The sequence below is a fragment of the Engraulis encrasicolus genome, chromosome 14 (assembly GCF_034702125.1).
Source record: "Engraulis encrasicolus isolate BLACKSEA-1 chromosome 14, IST_EnEncr_1.0, whole genome shotgun sequence".
In the NCBI taxonomy this organism is placed as follows: domain Eukaryota; kingdom Metazoa; phylum Chordata; class Actinopteri; order Clupeiformes; family Engraulidae; genus Engraulis; species Engraulis encrasicolus.
Window position 1 is genome coordinate 28,294,147 of NC_085870.1, and position 27,349 is coordinate 28,321,495.

General features: G+C 42.1%; 1 protein-coding gene across 1 annotated transcript in view; it reads right to left on the minus strand.

Annotated features, from left to right (window-relative positions):
• thumpd3 (THUMP domain containing 3) overlaps positions 1-27,349 on the minus strand; it is a 36,532-nt gene that overhangs the window by 3,098 nt on the left and 6,085 nt on the right. Inside the window, exons 3-7 of the mRNA XM_063215331.1 lie at positions 19,175-19,252; positions 18,381-18,863; positions 17,675-17,805; positions 15,441-15,510; positions 14,843-14,958 (exon numbers count right to left, since the gene is read on the minus strand). Of these exons, the coding sequence (XP_063071401.1) occupies positions 14,843-14,958; positions 15,441-15,510; positions 17,675-17,805; positions 18,381-18,863; positions 19,175-19,252 (878 nt within the window). The remainder of the gene's footprint in view (positions 1-14,842; positions 14,959-15,440; positions 15,511-17,674; positions 17,806-18,380; positions 18,864-19,174; positions 19,253-27,349) is intronic.

Consider the following 27,349-nt stretch of genomic DNA (forward strand, 5'->3'; position numbering starts at 1 on the left):
ATCACGATTTTGAACCTACGATTCGATACACTCTACGATTTAACAAAAAAAAATCTCTATTAATTCATTTGCTTTTACACATTTGACAGCATTATAACATAACATTATGAATAAATACCAATATGTTGTTATTGGTAGAATAGGTTACAAGAGGCTAATTATTTTAAAAAGTTAAAAAATAACAATTATGACGCTTAGAAGCACCATCACATCATATCATGTGGTTGTTTTCTGGACTGAAGGGTGACAGAACTTTAATAGGGCAGATAATGATACAGCCTCCTTGTATCAACATACAGTATCGTGACTGTGTATCGCGATTTCTCGGTCCGATACAATATTGTTACAGCCCTAATGAACATGGATACATGCTCAAAAATAATCTCCAAACTCAAAAAAAGCAGAAAGACAACAGCTGCACTACAGTAAGACACCACTTCAGAAAGACGAACAGACAAATAAACACCTGGAATAAAAAAAAAATGAAAGGAGTTTGAGCATTACACAGCATTACTAACGATACAAATAGAAACAGCTTGAACTTGTCTTTTTCCTGTTAATTGAGTACAATTGACTCAATTTATTCTGACATACAGGAATTTTCATTACATAATATTACAAAACACTTAGCTGACACTTTTATCCAGTGGCTTACATATTTTACAGGGTATTGGTTACAGTCCCTGAAGCAGTGTGGGGATAGGTGCCTTGCTCAAGGCCACTTTAACCATGGAGGGAGGAAGGGATTGGTAAGGGTGGGGATTGAACCTGCTACCCTGTGATTTAGAGTCCGGCCCCTAACCATTACAACATGGCTTCCCCAGTAATACATTAGTAATACACCTACGTATACTTGCAACATTGCTTCCCCAGTAATACAGTAATACACCTATACTTGCAACATTGTAAGAGTATTTCACAGATCTTGCTAGAGGCACGGAAACCCATGGATCGGCAGTGTAATGATTATGAAATATCTCCCCTTGGCCGAGCTCGCCAACCACGACGGGAGGCTCCGGATTTTCGTATCCCCACGACCTTCCATCGCTGCTCCTGTCATGGATTTGCTTATCATCTCCACCAAACGTGACTGTTCCATTTCATCATGGACTTAAACTTTCCACTGCCGTCTATTTTTGTTGTGTCCCTATTTTGTACTTATATTGAGTCTCTGTATGTTATTTGTGTATGGCCTCGGCCTATCTGTAAAGCGTCTTTGGGTGCCTTGAAAAGCGCTATATAAAATAAATGTATTATTATTAAATGTATTATTATATCTGTACATTCACAGGTCGAGCCTTTGCAGTGGCTGCCCCGCGGCTTTGGAATGTTTTTCCCCCAGACATCAGACTGACTCCCATTATCACTACTTTTAATCCAGGTTGAAAACACATTTTTACACCTTAAGGGCTCTGCATACTTCACGTGCGCACTTTGGCGCGTGTGTCGCGAGAACCATTAATGACGTCATCACTCGCGACAGACTATTCATACTTCAAAAGCGCTTTCGCTCGCATTGTCGGAAGTGCCCTCTGCTGTTCATGAGAGAAACGGCAGTATTTTTCGCAACTCGCAGCGTGAGTTCTACGGATGTATAAAATAGAAAGCCAAACACGGCTGCTGTAGGGCTACTGAACGTCTGACTTGTGACTTACCACATTGAAACATATTTTTTTTTTGTTGTAGCCTACATTGCCAGATCATTCCAAGACCGTGTGAGAGCATTGTTCTGGCGGCAGAATTTTTAATAGATCGCCGAACACAACGTGCTTCTGAACAAAGTAAACAATTGTTTCACTGAACAACATTTAACTCATTGGCTGCCAGCCATTTTCATAAAAGAGTACCTCGGAGTGCCAGCCATTTTTCAGCATTTTGGGTGTTTTTTGGAGGCTCACAGAAAATTGAGTTCTGTGTCTATGTCAACACCATACCTATCAAAACACAGATTAGACGCTCATCTGTCATCAGAAAAAAACGGTGTCTCTCTACCCCTTTCCGTTCTTTCATAATCATCTGTTGAAATTAAGTGGAATTCGCCAAAATGCTGCTTTCTAGCCAAAAAGCTGAGAAAACGCCATTTGAAGTAGAACTATAACTGCAAACGTTTTTGCCCGTAATGGCATCGTCCTAACAACTCCAAACCTATCAGCTGCTATTACACAGTCTTCTGTCATCTGTAGCCTGAACAAAAAGATTATTTTTATGACCTTTTCAATCTAATATACTGAAATATAACGGGGGGACTCGAAAACAAGGGTGTTATGGTTTAGTTGCTGGCGCGCAGCATGGTACCACTCCCCTCCCTGCAGGACATTTACACCACACGCCTCACCCGGAAAGCACTGATGATCATCAAAGACACAAGCCACCCTGCACACAAACTGCTCAGCCTCCTGCCCTCTGGAAAGAGGTACAGGCGCCTCCGTTCCCGTACCACCCGGCTGGCGAGCAGCACAATGCACCAAGCGATCAAGATGCTGAACACTCAACCCACTCTCCCTCCACTGTCAGCCTCTAGCCAGCAAGGCCACTGACAACCCCCCCCCCACTGTCAGCCTCTAGCCAGCAAGGCCACTGACAACCCCCCCCCCCCATCCCCCACCACCATATCTGCGACTGAACATTCCACCTGCACTACTATACTTGTGACTGAACTTTCAACCTGCACTAACTCAAAACATGCACACACACACACACACACACACACACACACACACACACACACACCACACACACACACACACACACACACACAAGCACACTGCACTTTCTGCACTAAACCCAAACATACACACACTGACACACACACACACACACACACACACACACACACACACACACACACACACACACACACACACACACACACAGACACACGAACACACACACAAGACGCACACCGCACCTTCTACCTGCACTAAACACACACACACACATACACACACACACACACACACACACACACACACACACACACACACACACACTGCTGCTGGTGTACTTGACAGACCTTTTTATATTTATTTTCTTCAAAATGCTACTATTACCATGTCAGAACGCTATAAAGGACTTTTTTAGGAAAAGCACAAAAGCACAACAAATACCTCTTAATGTATGTCCTCTACAAGTCTTCTGTTGTCCAGTCTTGCACTTTAAATGTCTGTATGAGCACTGTCTATGTCCATACTGTCTTAAGTCCATGTATAAGTACTGTCTATGTCTATACTGTCTATGTCCTTACCTTAATTAGTCTATGTCTGTATGGGAAAGCAAGAAATGTAATTTCAAATTCTTTGTATGACCAGTGCATGTAAAGAAATTGACAATAAAACCTACTTGACTTGACTTGACTGGATCATGACAGCAGTTGCCCCTAACTCCGGTAACTCCCTACCTCTCCCTCTCCCTCTCTCTCTCCCCTCGTTGGAGAACGAATCACAGCTGGTTTATTTCCTCCAGAAATAGTACCGTGTTGTGTCTTGTGGGGAGGGAGGCAGGTAGGCAGGCAGCACCGCTTAGCGTAGCTTACTGCAGCTTCTTTGGCAGAGCGGACAATTTGCAGATTGATGATTACTGTCATCATGGTTCTGCTATAATGATCTTGTCATATATTGTTCAATGAATTTTCTTTTGATAAAGTACTGATCACACATCCAACATTTCACAAGCCGATTGGAGTGGTGAATGCTAGCTGGCCTGAGGCTAAGTGCAATGCTTTCTAATGTGAGCTGAATGCATCTGACCAGACACAAAGGCTACTCTGTTCCAAGAATCTGCAACCCCCCTGTCTTTTTTGATGATACAGTAAGCTGATCATACTATACAGATCCATAAAAATAACTGTGGATTGAGTAAAAAATAGTTGACTTACCAAGGCTCCTTTATTTAGGCTTAGTTGTAAGTTGTTAGCGATTTCGTGCTAGCTAGCTAGCTAGCGTAGCAAACTTTATACCCAAGTTACCTCAGTTGGGACACATCACCACTAGTCCCATGCATTCTCCTGTTAGATGATATTTTGTAAGCAACATCCTGATGTTGTGTAGGCTGATCACATTATCCAAAATGAAAGGTTGTCACACAGATCATCTCATGGTGTATTTTGGGCAAGTTAGCTACAATGCCTTCTAGCTAGCTCAACAGGGGATTGTATTTTGGCCATGAGAGGAAGGTTTTTTTTTGGTCAGGCTCTTGACACTAAAATCAGTAGCCTACCTGTGTTAAAATCAGAGGGCAAGAAAGTAGACTACTGTCACAGGTGCTTTACTTTCAAAAATGATTTTGCTATGCTACTTTTGAGATTATATTATAATAGTAAAAAAGGGGTGTTTTTGTCTTGACATTTCATCTTGCTCTGAGCTAAAGCCCTGCCTTGACTGTTCCTAAGGACACTTCTGCCACCTACAGGAACAGTTAGAAAATGCCTAGAGGCTTGAAATTCATACAGAAGATATAGTCTAGTACAGTGTTTCCCAACCTTTTTCTTAAGGGACCCATGTTTTTACTATTTAAGCTTTGGTGACCCAACCACGCGAGCGCCCGCAAGAGACGGAGTCACAAGATGCCCTCCGTTTCCTGCGAAAACTTATTTTAGTTATTTTATTCCTCAATTCGTCTTTGGTCAAATATAGAATAAATGTTTAATGTAGCACTTACAATTTGTTGCGTCTATGCATTTATTAGTTAAAAGCTTTGTCTTTTATTCAACATGGGCTATATATATTTAAAACGAAACCCCTTAAAATCAAGAGGGCTCCGAGACCCCCTGTGGATCTTTGGCGACCCATAAGGGGGGTCCCGACCCATAGGTTGGGAACCACTGGTCTAGTAGAACCTTGAGAAAGGTGTAAAGTAAGGTCTGGATGCAATTTTTTTGCATATATTGATAGTTTAGGGGCTGCAGATGCAGAATCTGACGGGTGCCGCTCAGGCACCCTTGAGCATTTTTTTTAAATGACATAATAAGCCACGCCCACACCTTCACTATGGGAAATAAGCCAAAAAATACATAAATCATTAAAATATGTCATGTTTGGTATCAAATTAAACCTCTTGATGAGCAGAGATCAGATGTGGTAACATCTAAAGGATTCCCTATAGTCCTCTTTTGTCACTAATGAAAAAAAGGCCATTTTGGTGTACTCGGGTCACTGCTGTAGGTCTCCATAGAGAACAGTCTCTAACATATTAGAACAAGGAACAAAGAACTCAATCATCTGAACAAAAGTTAAAAATAACAAGGAAGACAACTCTGATTAGAGACAACAATATGTACACATGGCCCTAACATTTTAACATGTAACAATTATACAATATGTGACATATAATTCATTCTTCATTAGTGTCCTCATCAGAATGTTCATCTTCATCTGTTTCCACTGAGGGTGTGCTTTCATATTTTGATTTATTATTTGCACACTCCTCACTACCTTTGCAATTGCAGTATGTAGTGCAGGGAAGCCCCCCTGATAAACAACTACAAGAATTCCTGGAACATTTAGGCTCTGACTTGCACCTACACGCAATAAGCTGTAGGACTGATTTTGGGGCGATTTCTGAATTGCCATACACAGGCACTGGGATGTTATCCAAGATTTGCCATCCAAACAGGGATATATTGAACAGGCAAGCAGGAGGGGCTGTTTTGTCAGCAGCTCTCCAAAGGAGAACTTGGAGACGTGCACGTTTGATGTGCTCAGCTGCACTCTGTGTTGTTGGTGGAAGACTTTTTATCTTTGGAGGATCTCTCTTTTTGCTGAACAGCATGCACCTCAAATCACTTAAATTTCCAACTATCTTTCCAGAGTAGAGATAAGATAGGAAATCCATGCCTGCCTTCATCCATTCCTGTTCTTCAGTTTCTGAGTCTGTGAATGACTTCAAATTTAGCTCACACTTGAGCATTGCATTGATCGCTGATGTTTTTCCTTTGCCAAACGGGAATGACACAGTATCACAGCCCGACAATGCATGAACAGCCAGCAGGTCATAACATTTGTCCCCTAACCTTGACACGGTGGCATTGATGTCAATCACTTTGTTGTTATATTTCCGCATAGAAATTTGTGTTTGAGGTTTGTAATGCCAAATGAAAAACAAAAGGAGCACAAAGATATCTGTGTCATCAGCCAAAATCTGAATGTGTTCCTTTTCTGGCAACAACTCCAAAAGGTAACTGATAATTTTGACATCAGCCTCTTCGTGGTGGTAGGCAGTGTTGTCTCCAATTAACTTCAAATTTGCATCAGTTTCAATGCTGCACAAGTACTCTATGAGAGCTGCTTTGTTCTTTTCATTTTTCATGATGACATCTCTGTCTGGCAGGACTGTATTGGGGTTGATCCGATATTGTGTAGGTTTTGCACCCTTTGCTCGTCTCTGGCGTTCATGGGACTTAACAGAGTGTTCCATATACTGGTCAAATATGATGTATGTGTCATGTTGACTCTGAAATGGATGAAGGAAGATACTGCCAAATGACTTAACTGTTGTGTTTTTTGGCCATGAAGTGTGGTAAATGGCCTCATTACCATCTACAATTTCAACCTGCACTGGTCCCAGTGGTGATGTAGCAAACACTGCTAGCTTTTGCACTAGTGTGGCCTTGCTCCCTTTTCTCATGTCCCCATATTCATCAAACAAAGCCGATGGAACTGGAGAGAGTTCATTTTTAAATACCTCAGATAACTGAATATCTCGGCTTTGTGATATGACAAGCAAACGAGCATATAGTTTTTCAGTGTCAAACACACCGACATCCCCAACTTTCACTCTTTTTTTAAGTGTTTCCATTGTGACCACTGACTTCTTGATTGGTGAATGAAACCCATCAGGTAAGGCACCACTAAATTTGGACGCCATTGCTTGTCCAATAGCCAGGGCATTGTCAACATTGACTTCGTCAGCAGCTGATCTTCCATTAATGATGTTACATAGCCCCTCATCAGCAGTGACTATCAATGGGTTGGTATGTTGTTTTAATTCATTGCCGATCTTATTCCTGTCTTCTGAGTCTAGCCGTCTTCTACTTTTTGATTCCTCTTTGTGGCTAGTTTTGGTATAAGAATCTGCCACTGACTCCTCATACACAGTGTCCATAAGAATTGAAAGAGTGTTGCACAGATGATGAGACAATATCCACTCAGACACTTGTTCAGAAGACAGAGACTTCCCAACTAAGCCCCCTTTAGTTTTGCCATATCGAATATATGTTTGCTCACCAAACTGATCAAGGAAGACAGAGTTCCAAATTCCACTCTGATGGCGGCAGACATGCTCACCATTGAGAAAGGCAGACATCACTGCTTCTGGAAGAGATGATGACATTTCCAGAACATGCCAAGATATGTATCTAGCATAATTCCAGTGGTTGGCAGCAAAGAAGTATGGCATCATTCTCTTCAGTGCATACATGTGAAGCTCTGCACGAAGATAGAGGTGAATGATCATAACTGGAGTGATTAAGCAGTCAACCCAAAGACGGCCTATCCTTGACTGTCGAATGCCCTCCAGCTCCTCAACAATGGCAGCTACTGTAGAAGTACCAGAGATGATGAGAGGTTCCAGAAGTGCACATACCACCATGCGCAACCCTCTAACCGCTTTTGGCCAAGCTTTACCATCAAGCATATGAGTGACTCCCTTAAATGACACACTAAGTAGCTCCTCTAAACCACTGCCATTCATTAATGTCCCGATGCAGCTAATGAATGACATTAGTGTGTGCATTCCTCCAGGCCTGACAACTAAATGAGTCCAACAGTTGGGGTCTGACCACTTTATCTGCATGATTATTTTATACAACTGCATATCAGCACACAGATGAATGAAAGGCACATTCTGTTGTTCCATGACTTCTTCAATGAAAATAATTGTGCTGAGAACTGTGTCAGGATGTGCTGGAGGGGAGTCAATGAGTGGTCCTAAAACAAACCTTGTGGCGGCACCTGGTTTATCTCCCCTTTGCCTGGCAGCATGGGCCATTGAACCAGACCATTCGGGGACAGCATTGTCTGAATCGGCAGACTGGGCAACTGTCACCATCCACTGAATGTCCTGCTCTAAAGCAGAACTGACAGCGCTGGTTGTTCTAGCAGGGGGTTCAATAGGCAAGCTAACATTGCAGGACAATTTTGGAGGCACAGGCTTCTTGGGACCACTGAAGAAAGCTTTTCTTACAGAGGTCATTTCACTGACATTGAGATTGGTCATTTCTTGTTTGGACAAGCGTGGAATGACGATATCAGTGGGAGGTGTGCCTTCTGATTGAGTCATGTCTTGAGTAAATTAAATTGCCATTGAGTGTGTTTTTTTGCAGCCATTGGGTGTGTAGACCTGTAGGTCAAAGTTATCACACCAAGAGCTGATCAACCTTCCATCCCTAAGAAGGCCTCTGAAGGTGTTGCCATGGTCACCTGTCATTTTTGCAACTGATTTCCTGTATCTCTGTACTTCATCATAGCTAGCAACATACCCATGAGAATGTAGTATGTCAATTATTTCTCTAGATCCAAACTGGTGGTGAAACTTGACAGCTAGGCAGAGTGTTGTTTGATTGAAAGTACCAGTGATCAGTGCTTGGATGGATTGTGTCAAGCAGAGAGATTTCTTGGTGACAATACCTTTTGATACCAGATTTGAAATCAGTTGCAGCAGGCCTGGATTGGTTGCCTCTTTAACACATTCAAAATTGAAGTCTGCTAAGTCATATGTCGAGGGCATTGGTTTTGACTTTGATTTCACATCTGATCGAATTTTTTTTTGCCAGCACTGAAATGTCAACATCATCATTCGCTTTCACCAGTTGTAACTGAGCAGGAAGACACTTCCTGAAGCAAATTATACTAGCACACCCCCTCACCCTTAAAACAACAAGACTCTCTCCAAAATGAGCTTCCAGTTTTTGAATCAGAAGAGCCCTGGCACTTCGATTTATGTCCACATCAGTGCCATCATCAATTTGCTCAATGTGATTATCTTCAGAGAGGGATCTGAGGAATGTCCAGTATGCATTGTATAACTCCACAGAGTTCCACATCTTTGAAGGGTCTTGTGTCAATGTAGCAGTAATGTGCTTGAATGCAAGCTCATGAGGATGTGGTACTTGATTGTCAGGTACACTGGCCGCAGCTGCAATACTACGTGTTGCGGTGAATTTTTTGTGACAGTCTAAATTATATTGTGCATCAGCAGCATGCAAATCTGTGATGGCTCCATGGATTCGAAGACGAACCCTAGCTGCTACTTCATCTCCTCGTTTATCACATATATCTAGAAGGATTTTCTTTTGTTCCACAGTCCTACAAGTTATAACTTGTCTCCACCGTCCAGGATTTTTTTAATCCTTTGGTTTGCAGTAATCTCCACAAAACAAGCAGTGCAACTTAAATGTAAATTCTCCCTGATCCGATCTCAACTTCAATGGAGGAGTATCATTTGATGTTTGGTGAGAGCCTGCGCGCTTAAGGTATCGTCTAATATGTTCAGAAGAGGTGTATGAGGAAACGCATGTCTTATGGAAGGTGATTTTTAGGTCTGGGTTACAAGCTAATTCTTGCTGTAATTCCAAATGGAAGATGTCATTCCTTGCTATGCTAGCTGAAATTATTTTTTCAATTCGGTCCTTGCCGCCTGTGATTAATTCTGTGTTTTTACCACATTTGAAAAAACAATTCAATAAATCCATGTTTTAAATGGTGTGCTCATTTCATTAAAGTTAAGCATTGAAGATTAAAAGATTAAAGGTAATGCAATATAGTCACATTTTTGTTATCATTGTCATTATAAAATAGGTGAAAAAAATCTCATAAATATTATGCAATGCAAGGAAATATATGAGAAGAAATTAATTGAAATTTGTAGAGCTGTGTTACCACAATTTAAGGGAAAAATGGTAATATTTACTGCATATACAGCTAATCCTATGTAGGTTTAGACACAATAATATGAGGGAGCACTGAATGTAACTTCACAATGAACCACTTAATGCATTATGTACAGATTAGTACAAAGGCAAAAGGAAATGTAAAATTGTATCAGGCATACACCCTCCTAATATACACACGTAATGGAAGAAATACACAAAGTAATAACGGACCAACTACAGAAAGGGCAAAATGGTCACTGACTACAACTGACTCTCATACAAACTCCCTCGCAATGTACAACTAAATTGAATGAATGTCGCCCTGGGTTTTAAAGCCATGGAAAATAGAACTTGCACATGAAGTATGATGTTCAACTTTTTTTGCTCATTATCTAACTCAGTTTACTACTTCTCAGTATTTGCTCAATTGACCGAAAAATTGTAAGAGATATGGATTTATTATTTTCTAAAGCACTCAAAAGGCACACTCTGCATTACATCGTCCAGAGTGAATTTCAGCCATTAACAGTCAATTCATATTATGGTAATAACCGAAACACTGCTACTTTAACTGTGGACACCAGACGCGACCAGAACAATGGAAGTCATTATTTGTCCATGGTAGGTTGGCAAATTGAGAGTTGAAAGTGAAATTAACTAGAGGTGACAACAACCTGGGCAACCCGAGCGAATTTAAGCAATTAAAAGTCAGCTAATCAGTGTTGCCTAAAAACATGAACAAAAGTCGCTATTGGCTCTCTGAAAAGTCACTAGAAGTCGCCAGATGACCTAATGACGTTACGTATGACTTTACAGCGTCACGCATGTAACGCAAATCTCTAGAAAATGTGCATGCTAGCAGCTTTTTACAGAGCACAGCTTTAACTGTGGACACCAGATAATGGAAGTCATTATTTGTCCATGGTAGGTTGGCAAATTGAGAGTTGAAAGTGAAATTAACTAGAGGTGACAACAACCTGGGCAACCCGAGCGAATTTAAGCAATTAAAAGTCAGCTAATCAGTGTTGCCTAAAAACATGAACAAAAGTCGCTATTGGCTCTCTGAAAAGTCACTAGAAGTCGCCAGATGACCTAATGACGTTACGTATGACGTCACAGCGTCACACCTGTAACGCAAATCTCTAGAAAACGTGCATGCTAGCAGCTTTTTAGAGATCACAGCTAATTCGAAGCATTGCTACTTTAACTGTGGACATCAGACGCAACCAGAGCAATGGAAGTCATTATTTGTCCATGGTAGGTTGGCAAATTGAGAGTTGAAAGTGAATTCACTAGAGGTGACAACGACCTGGGCGACCAGATCGAATTTCCGCAATTAAAAGACAGCTAACTTAATCAGTGTTGCCAAAAAACATGAACAAAAGTACCTACTGGCTCTTTGAAAAGTCGCTAGAAAGCGCTAAATGACGTTACGTATGACGTCACAGCGTCACGCATGTAACGCAAATCTCTGGAAAACGTGCGTGCTAGCAGCTTTTTAGAGATCACAGCTAATCAGAAGCATTGATTTTGGTCATACTATATGTCAAATGAAACAGCTGTTTCTTAGCTTTCCAGAAATACAATTCATTTTTTCTCCAAAATACACTGTGCTTTCACCTCATCCCCCAAGATCAGGTTGAGAATGGGTGATTTTCAAAAAACGTTGCAAAAACCTCTAGGCACACCCACATATAAAATGGTGTAGAAAACACAAATTTTGATATTTTGTTTTCAAATTTGAAATACAAGTTGTTCAGACTTGTGGCCTTTGTTCTGGTCTGTCTATAACCTGATGCATTACAGTAAAATGACTATTTCATGTGTATATATATATATATTTGTTAGGCGAGGGACAAAAATGACAAAAACTACAAAAAACTACAAAATATAAAGAGTTCCCAGTTTTCAGCTGAACACTTTACAGTGAATAGACAATAGATTACAAAACTAGAGGGTGTCTGCTTTCCAAAATGGGTGTTTTTATGTCAGTAGCACAAAGGGTTGGGATACAGCAACCATTTCAATTTGGAGAGGCGTTTATTGGGAAATAATAAAGGGGCGTGGCTTGTGACGCCATTTTAAAAAAATGCTCAAGGGTGCCGAGCCGGCACCCGTCATTTTCTTAAACTACACTCCCTAAACTACCAATTTCTGCAAAAAAATTGCATCCAGACCGTACTTTACGCTTATGGCCCAATTTCATCAACTTCTACTAGACTAATAGGTCAGACCGTCCTCGAGGCCTGGCTGTAAAAAAACGCAATTGTCGGCGAACGACGTCGAAGGTAGGGGGCGTCACTATTTGAAATGACGTCATTCGACGGCCAAGGCAGCCAATGAGTTAAGAGAGAAGATAAAATAACTCTCTAGGACATTTTATTATCCTCAAAATGATACAGGATCCATTCTGTAGTAGCCTACAGTAGTTGTAGCCTCTCTTCGCAACTCCTGCTTTGTCTGCCTACCTGCGTTACAAAAAATGTGGGGTGCACGACGTTGCGACACGGCAGCTCGCGCCACGGCGTGTGACGTCATTTTGGGTCACGTGACGGCGCGAGTGAGGTCGCGAGTGAAGTATGAAGGAGGGTAGCGCCAGTCACGACAAGTATGAATCCCCCTTTAGAGTTGGCCTCTTAGTTTCTAGCTTTCTTCTTTCCCTTAAGACACTGCCTTTTATGTATCTAAATGGCTCTGTAACACTTTACAGGGGGGGCGGGGTTCAACCTGATTTGGAAAGGACAGTGGAGAGTGGGACAGGAAATGAGTGGGAGAGAGAGACAAGGGAGGATCGGGAAATGACCCAGGTCAGGAATCGAACCCCAGTCGCCTAGCAGTCCAGTGCCCAGCCGACTAATCCACTATTGGGCATCTTATTATACTACTTCATCTCCTTTTACTATGTGTTTACTATCTATGTGTTTACATGAGACACTTAAGTCCGATTTAACTCACTTTAAATCTGATTAAAACTTAATTCCACTCTAAAAATATCATGTAAACACTTACCGAACAGGATTTAAGTTTATTCCGATTTAAACTTAAGTCCGATTAAAGTGGGTGGTTTATTCCTCTTTTAAATCCGATTAAACACGTTCCTCTGTCATGTAACCTTTTATTCGGAATTACAATAAATCCAGTCGTTCCACGCATGCTCGTTGACCACATGATGGCGCCAAGAGGCCGTGCTCTTTGCCAGTGAGAAAAACATGGCGGCACTTCCTGTTGATTTTCACATGAAAGTTTTGCTTAATTTAAAGTCCCTAAGCGACTATAAATGTTGTGGCTTCCATATATTGATGTAAAAGTGCCCCACGAAGCAATGAAGCAAAACAAAGTTACTCCACATCACCCTTTCACCAGTTCCTTTTTCTAAGCTAGGTGGGTGCTAACTAGCATTTGAAAGAACGAGACCCAAAGGGGATTTCTTCAGCCTTGAGTCCACTGAGGGAATTCATTTTCGGGCTGAAGGTTAGCAGAAGGTTAGCACCTGTCCTGGTAGTCATGAAGTTTTAGCGACCACGCCCCCACGCCTTATTTGGCTCGCTCAGCACGTGCGTCCTCAGTCCTTTATTTTCCCCAGTCGTTTAATCGCATTTAAGTGAAAGTGCCATGTATACACGTCGGAAAATAACTCTTAATCCGATCTACTTAAATCCGATCTATTAAATCCGACTTAAAAACATCATGTAACCGTAGCATATGTGTTGGCCAATGCAGTCAGTGTTGCCAATGTACACTGCTAGTAATGGTGGGGTAGCGTCCGCAGCAATGTCTTATCCTGTGCGTATCGCTAGGTGCGTAATTCCAAGAGCAGTATAATGAGAAGGAAGAAAGGAGTCGCACACTGGAGCTGAAAGCAAAATCAAAAACTGTATTAAACAAAGCCGAAAAAAGTAAATAAAACCGACAGACAGGGACTGTACACTGCTCCCAGATGTCACTTCTCTATTGGAATGCTGCCAAAGTGTTTTCTTACCACATGCCAATATGCTTTATCGCTTTTATTTATTTATTCATTTATCCATTTTTATGTTTGTTCAAGCCAGACTCTGTACAGCACTTTGGTCAGCTTTGCACTGTTCTTAAATGTGCTTTACAAATAAAACTCATCTTTTAACTCATCGATACTACAGTATTAGTCATTTTATTCATATTCGTCATTAGTCCAGGTGGCGTTAGCTTTTCACCAGATATATAGGAAAAAAACTACCAATGATGTGTCTATTGACGTACTGAAGAGCGGACATATTGCTAAACAACATCTACTGTATTAGCCAATATGTGTGCATGTGTGTGCACGTGGGCACATTGATTTCGTACTCTGCTGCCAAGTGATTCACAAACAGCGTTACCAAATCAGCAATGGAGAAATTGAGTGGAATGGAGACCACAGTAGAGTGTAGTGGAAAGTGCACACATCCAGCAAAAAAGCATCAGCAGGTGCCAAATCAAAAAACTGTCACATGTAGGAGCGGGAAAGGATCTGCACACTGCTTGCAAAAGACTTAATTTATTAGGAGCAACGTTTCGATCATAGATCTTCTTCAGGCATCTTCTTCAGGCATCTAGAGATCAAGATGCCTGAAGAAGATCTATGATCGAAACGTTGCTCCTAATAAATTAAGTCTTTTGCAAGCAGTGTGCAGATCCTTTCCCGCTCCTACATGGAGACCACAGTAGACATAACCTGGGGCAACCTGGGGCAGCCATGGCTCAATGCTTAGAGCGAAGGGTCAGAGGGTTGCAGGTTCAAATCCTGCCCTCACCAGCACCTTGATGCAAGACTGAAGTGGCCTTGAGCAAGGCACCTAACCCCACATTGATCCAGGTTCTGTAACCCTGTACCTGTACCCAGTACCTAAGAACTGGAAGTCGCTTTGGATAAAAAAAAAAAGTGTCAGCTAAGTGTAATGTAATGCATCATAAGAAGGTTAGTGAAGGACTGGAGAAGATCATGATTATCCTCATCCTCACCTGCCAGCTTCCTGATTCCTCTTCTGGACGTGATTGACGTTGTTGACGGTGCGACTGACTGCCATGTCGTTATTGTCTCCTGCCATGAAGAAGGAATGCTGCCATTCTATGGAGCCCTGAATATGCAAACGAAAGAGTAATAGCAAAGGTACTGAGAGGCGTACTGACAGACAGACAATGGCACACAACAACAAACAACCTCCAATTAGCAATGAGGTACCAACTCCAAGCCTATTGTCTGACCTCCAGCTATCTAGAATACATATTGATATCTAGAATCCATATCCATATCTAGAATCCATATGCAATGGATAGATTCATTGACAGACAGGCAGACAGAGTAGAGAGACATACTGTACAGACAGACAGGCACAGGCAGAGCAGACAGACAGGCACAGGGAGAGAAATAGTAGACAGTCAGACCGACAGGCAAACAGACAGACATACAAAAGGCAGAATAGGCAGACAGACACAGACAGACAGAAACAGGAAGACTAGAGTAGACAGACAGGCAGACAGAGTAGGCAGGCAGACAAAATAGGCAGACAGACAGACAGACACAAGCAGAGTAGACAGGCCTCCTGTCAGTCAGTCTGACCTCCACTGGTATGGCTCCGGTCCCACACATGGGGTCGATGATCACGTCAGACACCTGAGGGTTGCACAGCCTGTGGAGGAAGCAGAGCAAGTACTGTAAGGTAATGCACGCCAAACACACATCCTAACACACAACACTGTAAGGTCCAGCATGCAAAACACACATCTCAGCCCCTCTGACTGACAAACACACATTTAATTACATTACATTACACTTAGCTGACAATTTCATCCGAAGCGACTTAACTGTACTGGTTACAGTCCCTGGAGAATGGGGGTTAGGTGCCTTGCTCAAGGGCACCTCAGCCATGGAGTGTGGTAGACAGTGGAAGGGCGGGATTCAAACCCACAACCCTCTGATCTTAAGTCAATGTCCTTAACCATTAGGCCACAACTGCCAACTTGGATGAATGACAATCTTCACAGATACTCACAAAAAGCATCTGGTTTGTGGATTAAATAAAGCAAATTACTCCAAGGTAAGTTGAGAGCAACAGGACATCATTTTTGCCAAGCACTTCTCTTCTAGCAGAGAAAGGGTATTGTTTTTGTTTTTAGATGTTTTTAAGAGATGGAAGTCGTTTCGCCTTTCGTCCAAAAATGCCTTTTCAGTCCAGGCCTGATGATGGGGTGTAGTGGTCAGGACTGGCCAGGACCGAAAAAAGTCTTTTGGCTTAAGCACCAAATAGCAGTCCAGCTGATTGTCTGTGAAGGTTCTCATCCATCCAGGTCAAGTTATCCAAGGCATTATTGGTTTCAAAGTAGGGGGTGCACGAGGGGGTGCTAGGGGGGAAAAGTATAGCAAAACAAAATCTTGTTTTGTAATGGTAATGTTTGGGAAGCCCTGATCCAAGGAGGTTAGCTGTAAGCAGCTGGAGGTCTTCTTCAAGCTTAAAACGTTTCCTTGGAATGAGCACTGCGCATATTTTAAAACAGTTTTTTTTATCTGTTTATATATTTTCATCCCATTTACACAATGTGTGGATTAAAAAAAATGCCCATACTGACCAGTGAGTTTTAGGAAGCTCCGGTTTTAAAAACGGCTAGAACTCCACGTGTAAACAATAGGCCTAAATGGCTGCATTTAAGAAAATAGCCATATGAACAGGGTCCTGTCCTGTCCAGTTGCTTAAAGTACATCTGTTTGCAATTAAATTCCTGAAAGTCATCACAGACACACCCAGAACAAGCATCTTCCACATGGTTGTGGACTCAACCATGCGGTCAGATCTATGACACATGGATGCAAAAAAAAAAAGACAAGGGTGATCTAGACTTCTAGAAAATTCAAATGAGATTTGATGGAAACAATGAAGGACTGTCGGTAATGGTGGCCAGACATGCTTGCTCTTACTTCAGTTCTCATAAAGCCATACAGATATTCAATGTCTGATATCCGAACATCTTGACTAACCGATGTTATGTACCCTACTCTTCCAATTCTATTTTAGGCATCACGCGTGAGCTTCTCCATCTCTACATCCTCATCCTCAATGGAGTTACTGCAGGGTGGAACCTCTTTCTGTGGTGAATTTCTCATTTAATATATATATTTTTAAATTTACCAACAATTATTATCATAAAATATTTGGCATATGGAATAAGTCGGGGGGTCCAATAGGTATTCCACATCCTCATCCTCCATGATCGGGACCTCTAGATGGGTCAAGGGGTGGAACCTTTTTCTGTGGTAAACTTCCCATTTAAAATAATTGACATGACATTTCATTCAGCTAACGTTTTATCCAAAGTGACGTACAGTTCGTTTTAGTACAAGGTATTGGCTACAGTCCCTGGAGCATTGTGGTGTTAGGTGCCTTGCTCAAGGGCACTTTAACCATGGAGGGAAGTAGGGAGTGGAATCTAAAGCTGATCTAAAGCCCATGTCCTTAACCACTAGGCCACAACTCCCCAATTTAATAGATTTCAAATTTACCAACATTAATGGCATACAAAGGGGTCCAAAAGGGGTCCCAGAAGAAAAAGTATGAGAATTTAAGGCTAGATTAGTGCTTCTCAACAGGGGCGCAACAGCCCTCCAGGGGGTGCTGGGAAGCCCTAGCCCTAGTTTAAAGTATTGGGTGGCATTAGTCTATTTTATTTTTGAATACTAAGGGGGCGTTGGCAGGCTTATGATGAGGTGAAGGGGCATTGGGAGGCTTATGATGAGTTCAAGTTTGTTCAAAAAAGGTTGAGAACCACTGGGCTAAAGGATAATATGGCAGGGTGGGTCACCTGAGCATGCCGTAAGCCAGGGTAGAGCGGAGGGTGGTGGGGCCAAAGTGGGTGATGTTTCTCCTGTGCAGACTCTCCTCCGTCAGTGCAATACCCACCACCATCTCATTGTAGTGGATGTTCAACAACACCTGAGGGGGAAAAGAATAGAGACTCAAGAGAAAAAAGAAAACATCCCTAGTCCAGTTTAAAACAGGGTTGTCAAACATAAGGTCCGGGGGCCGGATGTGGGCTGCCAAATGGTTCAATCTGGCCCCAGACTTGCAGAGAAAAAAAGCTAAGAATGTCAAAAGAAGAAATTCTCCTGCGCATTACAAAGTTGCTGCAGGTTTACAGCACTTTTTTTGTTTGTCATACAGTCAATTCTCCTGATGATTGACTGCAATCAAATTTGACACCCCTGAACACGCCTGCCAGCAAGAGACCTGACGCAATGTGTGTAAAGGCGGAGGAAAATTAACAGCTGCCCCACAAGATATCTCCAAGAACTATTGGTGACTACGCCCCCAGTTTCGCAGGTTGAAAATTGGCCTGGCAGTTTTCGGTGTGGAAATTCGGCGTAAGGGTTTACAACAAGACATCCATATTGAGTTCCTAACTGTTTAAAACAAGACATCCATATTGAGTTCCTAACTGTTTAAAACAAGACATTCATAAAACAGACCAGAGAATTCTAGTTCCTAAGGAATCTCTAGTGTCATCGTACCTCCACATCAAACTTGGTCATGTCTGCCTTCCACAGGAAGTGCTCCTGCACGGCTCCCCCAAAGTCTCTGGCCGCGTCATTTGAGGTGAAAGAGTGTTTGTCTCCCGCCCGGTTACAGGTGACCCTAAACTTCAGCGTCCTATTGGCCTCGTCCTCTGGTTCTGGCTCCGCCTCCGCCTCTTTATCTGGGTCAGCTGATTGGTCGCCTTCTCCTTGCTCTGTCTTGTGGGGTGCGTCTGATTCCGTCTGGCTTTTCTCATTAGTGGGAGCTGTGGCATCGCCACCTTCCCCCTCCTCCATGGCTTGGTCTGGGGTGGGCGTGTCCCCCTCTTCGCCCCTCTTGCCACGTTTGGGCTTGCCGCTGTTGGGTGGTCTCCGCCGGCCACGACGCTTCTTGAAGGAGTTGTTCATCCTCCAGACCTCCAGGGCGTCGCTCCAGGGTAGCTGGGGCGCCAACTGCTGCAGATCAGCCATTGCATCCTCCTGCAACAATAACAGCAGCAGCAGACGCATCATGATTAAATGAAGCAAATGCTGTTCTGGATAAAAGCTGAAAATGTCATCAAGCTTCAAATCAAAATCAGGGGCATACTGTACATCAAAGAAACTCCAATCACTTTTTTTAATAAAACACATAAAAAAGAACAAACGTAGGCAGACAGATATGACATGAGCATCCACATACATAACACAGAAAGAAGAACAGTGGGGAGGATATGAAAAAAGATAATCCAGGCACAACTACTTCAATTTATAAAGATAATTTAATAGTTTAATAGTTAAATAATGCCTACCTTTGTGTCTTTGAACTGATAATTGTCAAACTCCTTGACGATGACAAACAAGTTGTCCACTGACTTCAAGTGATGAACCTGGGGAATAACAGGAAACACTTAGTGGTTAGAATCGCCATTATGCATACCTCTCATTTCTGTCCTGAATTCCTTCTGTGCTTTGGTTCAGCAACTATGTAGATTATGGGTGTGCACAACATCTTCCTTTGTTTTCAAACTTCATCTGCCATCTCTGATGTCCAATGCATTTCCTACTGGCCAAGGCAAGGGTCACCACTTTGGTCTCCAATCTGAGGTCCTGATCCGTAGATTAGGGCTGTCACGGTGTGAAATTTTAGGCTCACGGTTATTGTGGCCAAAATTACCACGGTTTACGGTATTATCGCGGTTTTTTTTTATTTTTTTTAATGCCGACACTAAAGGCGACATGGTACCGCAAACCTCGAACAAAAACCTTACATTGCGCAATCATTTATAGCCTAATCCACGTGTAGCCTAATAAACACAGGAACAGTATTTGAAAGCTTAGACCCTGAAGAATGTTTTAGCACTACTTTACAGATATTTGAACATATTGTTTGTGCGTTATTGTTGTTAATTTATTACAAAATGTCACGTTTCAAATTTCACCCCAAGCCCCCACTTTCACGGCGTCTCCATACCTTTCTATGAGTAGACATCGAAAACGTGGATAAATCCTAGCATGCATGGTGTCAAAATGCTCCTCTAGCATCCATGGGGTTAGAGCACATGTAGTTTTTTCACTGTATTTCAACCACATGTGCAACCCGACTATAACTAAACCAGTTTACTGTGTTACGATCGCAGATTTTTTTCCTCCCCTGGTGCTTTTGCATTTTCGAATGGACTAGAACTACCTCCATATGACCAACGCCTTTTCACGTGACCCCTTTACAGTTAGTAAACACATATGGCCATGCGCCATGTACAGAAACTAGATGTTTTCCCCGAAATAAGAAAACAGATGGTCACGGTAACTTCAGATATGCGGGCTGTGCAAACTCCATACAGTGAATGGGTTGCGCTCTCCCGACAGCACCGCAGTGAACTGCAGGCATGGCTCGACTAGTGAGTGGGGACGCAACGCAACCTGTTTACACAGAACCTCTCTAGTGATGAGGCTGTGCACACATGCCTCTGTCTCGCTAGCCAACGTAGCCTAACGAGTTGACACCGGGCAGCAAGCATGTGAATCATGGCTCTCATATTCTGGGAATGAAAAACATAGGCTCTTCGAGACGTATGAAAAATTACCAAAAACGAGCCAACGAGATGTTTCGGCGAAGCTTGGCATTCCTCAGGAGGCTACCTTGTGTTTAAACTGCTCCAGGCTGCGTCTCCCCACGAGTCCCTCCCACTCCCCCTCGCCCTTCTCATCTCTCCTATGCCAGCAAGCCCAGCGCGACTTTCCCAATTCCAAGCAGTTCTTAGAGTGGCTTTTTAAAACTGTGTCAAAAAACACGTTGTAGGCTAGGCTACTACTGTAGGCTACAGCAGGCTATGCAACAGTGTGTTATTTATCGGTGTAGCAATTTCAAGTGCCCAGTCTAGCCGCGTTTTGCATGCATAACCTGAATCACACTGTGCAGAAACTCGCCAGAAGACGTTTGTCGAATGGGAACTTTACAAACTTATTTGACATCATAAGAGATGACGACCCGTGCGTGGTCTATGCTTCGAAATGCATATAAGCCTCGTCTTTCTCAGCGCTCATTTTTGGCAGACAGGTAGAGACAAAAAAAGAGGTGAAATAATACAAATTCGGTTTTAGTAATCAACCGCTTACAGTGTTCAAATTGGCTCGGACAAACGTGACCACTATAAGCGGATTCCACTGTTAACATTCTGTACGGTTAGGTGAGTTATGGAAATGCAGATATTGTCACTCACGTCTCGTCACCGTCAAACTATTTAGGAGTGTCAGGGATGAAAGATATCCCGGTGTAACGGTGTGCGGTAAGGTAACCCACCGAGATAACACCGTATTTTAAAATTCAGACGGTTATCTTCACCGTCATCATATTTAAGCGCGGTTACCGTGAAAACCGGTAACCGTGACAGCCCTACCGTAGATCACACCTGAGATTCTACAGTAACTTGCCATAGGCATGAACGGCCATCCGAGCACTTTGCTCGTAAATGTGCGTAACGCAAACCGAATGTCTCATCAACTTACATGCTACATCGACTGGCCTAAATGAACACAGTCCATGCTTCAGCCACGGCTGTTTGGCTATATTATTTGAACAGCCAGCAACTCAACGCGTTTTCGGCATGTTGCGCGTGAACAACGCTAGTCTACAGGTCCTTATCTTTCGAAACCACCAATTGACTTGCATTGGCTGTCACGCCGTTCATGAGTATAAGATGGGCTCTGCCACTGAGACCCCAAACAAAGGCGCCAAAAACCTTGGTGTCATGACTGACGACCAGCTGTCATTCTCCAACCACATCAATTCAGTCGCTCGGGCCTGCTGATTTGAGATGTTCAACATGCGGAAAATCAGACCCTTTTCGACCCGATAAGCTACGTAATGTACTTCAAAAAAAGAAAAACGAACCCCACTTAGCATCTGCACTTGTTGTTCTGTATATTTCCTGTGCACTTTGTATCTGCTAGTGATGTTGTCTATGATTATGCCCTTGATTGTAAGTTGGTTTGGTTAAAAAGTGTCATAGTGCCAAATGCAGAGTAATAATGTAATGTAATAATAATAATAACTGGACACAGTTTTGGACTGTGCATTTCACATCAACACAACTTTGGTAATGATGACCATACAAAATGTACAAAACTAAATTATCAAAAGGTGCCCGGACGACTACCACAATTATCATCAACGATCAGGTGGTGGCCATATTAATATTGGGAAAATCAAAATGTTGATTTCCTCCCCAGGTAAGTGATGGCCATCATGCCGATTTACAGAATTGGACTGAAGACAAAAGTGGAGGGAACCTAGGAGAACATAGCAGGTATAGTAAAACCACACGACAAGCCTAGACTAAAAGGTCTAAGATATTGATTTCATTGCACATTAAGCTCACACACCTGTAAAGGCACATTCTTGCCTAACTCTGAAACACTATCTGTCACGCTATTCTGAGAACTAAGCAGGAAGGTATAATCCTTAAAAAAAAAAAAAAAAAAGCTAATACGGTGATAGTTAACAATTGACTTGTGGCCCAACTCAAGTCACATTAATGATTAAAAATAGTACGACAATAATAACAATAATCAAATAATGAAGAACAGGATAAAAAAGACCACACTATGCTTTAAAAAAAAAAAATCAGCTACACAGACACGTTTCGGCATTCTGCCTCCCTCAGTGCTTTCGTGCTCTTCAACCCTTCAAATTAACCCCACCTTCATCCCTTATGAAATAATCAATTAACGTCATTATTTAATTTGCTGAATCAGTGTTTGGTTTGCTAAATCATACAGAATTACTACTTGGATTTCAGTGCATCATTGTTGTTAAGTAAACAAACATTGGTTAACAAACATACATGGTTTCTTTGTTTTGGGAGGTGTGGTGGAGGTGTAACAGGTGTCATAATGACCTGAAGGCAAGTCACAGGTGTACATATTAGCAACTAGGGGTGTAAATAATAAACGACAGGTATCGATGCATTGATCCTACGGCCGACGATCAAATAGAGTCTTATTGTATCGTGGGGTATCCTTAATTATAAGTATATCTTATACCTTTCTTGGTTGGTTTTGTTTTCTAATTAACTGCCAAACTCAAAATGTTTAAGTTCTCTGAATGTTTCAGAATCTGGCTTACAGTACTTACACTTAAACTGATTTGGTTTGTTTTTCCCTAATTGGACTTCTGCAAACTTACAGGGTGCGGTCATCGCACCTGTGAAAAAAAAATGAATTTACAGGTGATGTTCCCCCATGGATGATAAATTGCTAAAACCCTGAACTCCCTGCCTGCACAGCTCTCTGTGTCACTATTCTTCCCTTTCACACACAAAATAAACACATCACCGACAAAGTCCCTCGATTACATCACGATGAGGAAAAGGCTTTCACCTGCTCAGGTGGCTTGTTCAATCACGAAAAATACAGTATTGCGCACTACAATATTAAAACGCATTATTGATGCACTTCCTTATTGCAAATCCGTTGCTCTGTACGCATCAGTGACCAGAAACAAACTTGAGTGGGCAGCCATTGCAGTGTGAGGTTTGTTGTTTTTGGATTCATTTCCCAAACGAAAAAAATCCCCCCATCATTGAAGCACGGGTGAGGCATCCAGTCCTGGCACTGTGTCCCTCAGGAAACAGTACAGCTTCAGTAGCTCCGTGCGCTCAGTCATGCCTCTCTCTCCACTCCGCTGATCACGTCATCATGCTCGCTCACATGCGCTCAAGAGACGAAGAGGAGAGCACTGGTGTACGCGACGTCCATGGCTTGGAACTGAGCCAATAGGGAGCCACAACCGCATTGAAGTCATGACGAAGTTATGATCATTAGTTAGGAATGACATTGACTGAACCACAGCATCTATTTATACTGCATGTTTTTGTTTTGTTTGTGCACTAAGCCAGTTTGTTATGCCTAAGGCCTAGCCTACTTGTAAAGCAATTTATAAAAAAGGCGAAGCGTGTCAAAAAGAAAAGAAGCAAAGAGTCACCGACTATTAATAGTTACAGCACATAATCAAAGAATAATTAACACGTTCAAACAAGTATTTGTGCAATCTAAAAAGGGAGTTGATAAGACAGTAATAGAGGATTTAAGAGCTGTTAGTATTATCAAGAGGAGATGTTATTACGACCTTGCGTGGTGCCGAAAGATGGAGAGAGACATACAGTATATCACGAAAGTGAATACACCCCTCACAGTTCTGCAGATTTTTGAGTATATCTTTTCATAGGAAAACATTACAGAAATTTCACTTTGACACAACGATTAGTGACCTTTTAACAACATATTTAACCGCTTAAATTTCTTGTTCACTCAGAAAAAAACAAAATACAGCCATTAATGTTTGAACATGTACTCACAAAAGTGAGCACACCCCAGATTAAAATCCGGTAGAGAAGGGGCTGTGTTGGCTCGAATCGTCTCGAAATGAAACGAAATGAAAAGGGAGGTCATCAGTGTGCGTTTCAACCTTTCTTTGCAGAGAACTTTTACATTTTGAGTCTGCATCTGGCTTAAATAGATTGGTGTGAGATTTGAATGCAATCCTATGGAGAATATCATGATCTGCTTCAGTAGTCACAGTGCATGATGACATGCATGCTTCTTTTAGGTGCATTTCAGATTGCCAATGTTGACAGCATTCATGCATCCCCAAACCATGTCAGTCCCACTACCATGCTTGGCTATTGAGAGGATACACCCTTTTTGTAAAACTCACTTGTTTACCACCACACATGCTTGACACCATCTAAAGCAAAATTGTTTATCTTGGTCTCAAGAGAGCTGAACAGACCAAGGATATGGATCACTGGAACCATGTCGTGTGATCTGAAGAGACCAAGATAAACAAATATACTTTAGATGGTGTCAAGCATGTGTGGTGGTAAACAAGTGAGTTTTACAAAAACGGTGTATCCTCTCAATAGCCAAGCATGGTAGTGGGACTGACATGGTTTGGGGATGCATGAATGCTGTCAACATTGGCAATCTGAAATACACCTAAAAGAAACATGCATGTCATCATGCACTGTGACTACTGAAGCAGATCATGATATTCTCCATAGGATTGCATTCAAATCTCACACCAATCTATTTAAGCCAGATGCAGACTCAAAATGTAAAAGATCAATGCAAAGAAAGATTGAAACGCACACTGATGACCCCCCTTTTCATCCCTTTTCATTTCGTTTCATTTCGAGACGATTCGAGCCAACACAGCCCCTTCTCTACCGGATTCTAATCTGGGGTGTACTCACTTTTGTGAGTACATGTTCAAACATTAATGGCTGTATTTTGTTTTTTTCTGAGTGAACAAGAAATTTAAGCGGTTAAATATGTTGTTAAAAGGTCACTAATCATTGTGTCAAAGTGAAATTTCTGTAATGCTTTCCTATGAAAAGATATACTCAAAAATCTGCAGAACTATGAGGGGTGTATTCACTTTCGTGATATACTGTAGTGCATGAAGTTAAAAGAAGAGGCTGGAGTACACTGCAGTTAAGTTTTTATTATGTGCAAACACTAACTAACGTTTCAGTCAGTTTTGGACTCTGGAGAAGGTGTAGCAACACCAGTCGCTACTTTGCACTTAATAAAAACTCAGCTTCATTATGCTCCAGCCTCTACTTTTAAGTGATGTTTGTCCCGCAAGCTGAGGGATGATGCGTAGAGTCCCAATTGAACTATGGTACAGTATTATACAGGCAGCTGCTACCGTGAATAGGCTGGAGAAGGATCCAGCAAATGAACAAGGCAAACTCTCGAACACTGGTAGGCTGATGAGCAAAATGATTAACTGTCGTACAAATATTCCAAATAAGTCCATTAAACAACTGCATACTTTTCAAAATGCAAAAGAGTTTGTGCACCTCACCTGCAGTTGTGTGGGCTATGCTTCATCTGTCCAGCAATGTCCCCATTACAGTACAGTAGTAAGAGAAAGTTTGGAAAATCATTACATCGTTTCAATCTCAGACAATACTTGCCCTAAGTTCTCTCTTGGAGAGTGTAAAGGGCGCTTTGCCTCTCACTCTTAACTGACTTCAAAAAGTAAGGTCATTCACTACTATGAATCATTCAAATCATCATCGATATTATGTTGAAACTTTATTATTGGCCTTTTGCAACCTATTCTACTATAAACTATCATAGTTTTTATTCATATTTTTATTGTATTATGTTGGCAAAGGTGAAAAAAGAAAATGAATGAAGTAAATATCGCAATGCATCGCAATAATACATGTATTGCAATGAATCATGATAGTATCGCATCATGGCAGGTGTATCATGATGTACATGGAATCGTGAACCCCTTGCCTATACCCACCGCTAATTCCATGCTGTTTGTTGAATTGACTGACAAAAATCAAGGACGAATGTATAGTGTCCTACTGTCTAAATTAAGATTTTTTTTTGTCCGTTTCTCCATTGACATTTTAACATTGGTGTCAGATTCATGCAGTTCTGGGATTCTATCCTGCCACTATGAATCTAATTAAAATCTGTGTTGGTCGGGCCCCGTGTCTGCTTTCAAGTCACATTACCTTATAAAAAAAACATGCAGCTCTCTAACTCTCCCTTTCTCACGGATAAAGTATACACATACACATGATTCTACAGAACTGTATGAAATGGGTGAATGACACCATTATTGGACCACAGAGCAACCCAAATATAATAAAAGCTGCGCTCAGCTGCAGCATAAGTTGGTTGATGTGAACTTTGCATTTTGTAGCCTACTGCACTTTTTGCTGTTGTTGTCGTGTTGGTGATTAGCTTCCCAAGTGACGCACAGAAAGCCTGACTCCGACTGGCAGTTGGCGCACCTAGTCTTGCAAAATCAAAAATTGAACATTTAGTCAAACGGTAGTCATTGAGATCTATTGCAAATAAGTCACCCATGGCTGCGTACAAAACCAATAAAGTAGAAAAGGTGAATAGGTCAGAAACTAGTTTTGAGAAAAGGACCCAGGCAATGACTGTAGGGACAGACATGGCTGTTGAGGCAAGAGATACAGACAAATGCGACGTTTGGGCATCTGGAGTAGAGATTGGGGAAGAAAATGGTTTGGTGCATCTCAATATGTTGGGAGGGGATGGGGGACAGTGAGGGAAGAGGGGTGGCCGGCGTCTGAAAATTTTCAGCATGCTCAGTTGGGTTGATACGCACCAGTAGTCGAGAAGGAAGATTGAGCAGGTGAAGGTGCAGGAGTAAAGCTGATTGAGTTTTTGAGTGAGAGGTCTGCACACTCAAAATCCTTTTTTCATTTGGCTTTGTTCTATGGCAGGCAAACACAAGCACAGATATTGATCAGGGACCCTGGTGTTGGGTCAGGTGGGTGTCGGCAGCTTTCAAGAAAGGGCAGGGAGGCCTTACCGTGGCTCTAACGGCAGGGCACTTGGCTGCTACACTGACGACCCAGGTTGGATTCCGGCCCGGGTCCTAGCCAACCCTTCCCCATCTCTCTCCCCACTCATTTCCTGTCACT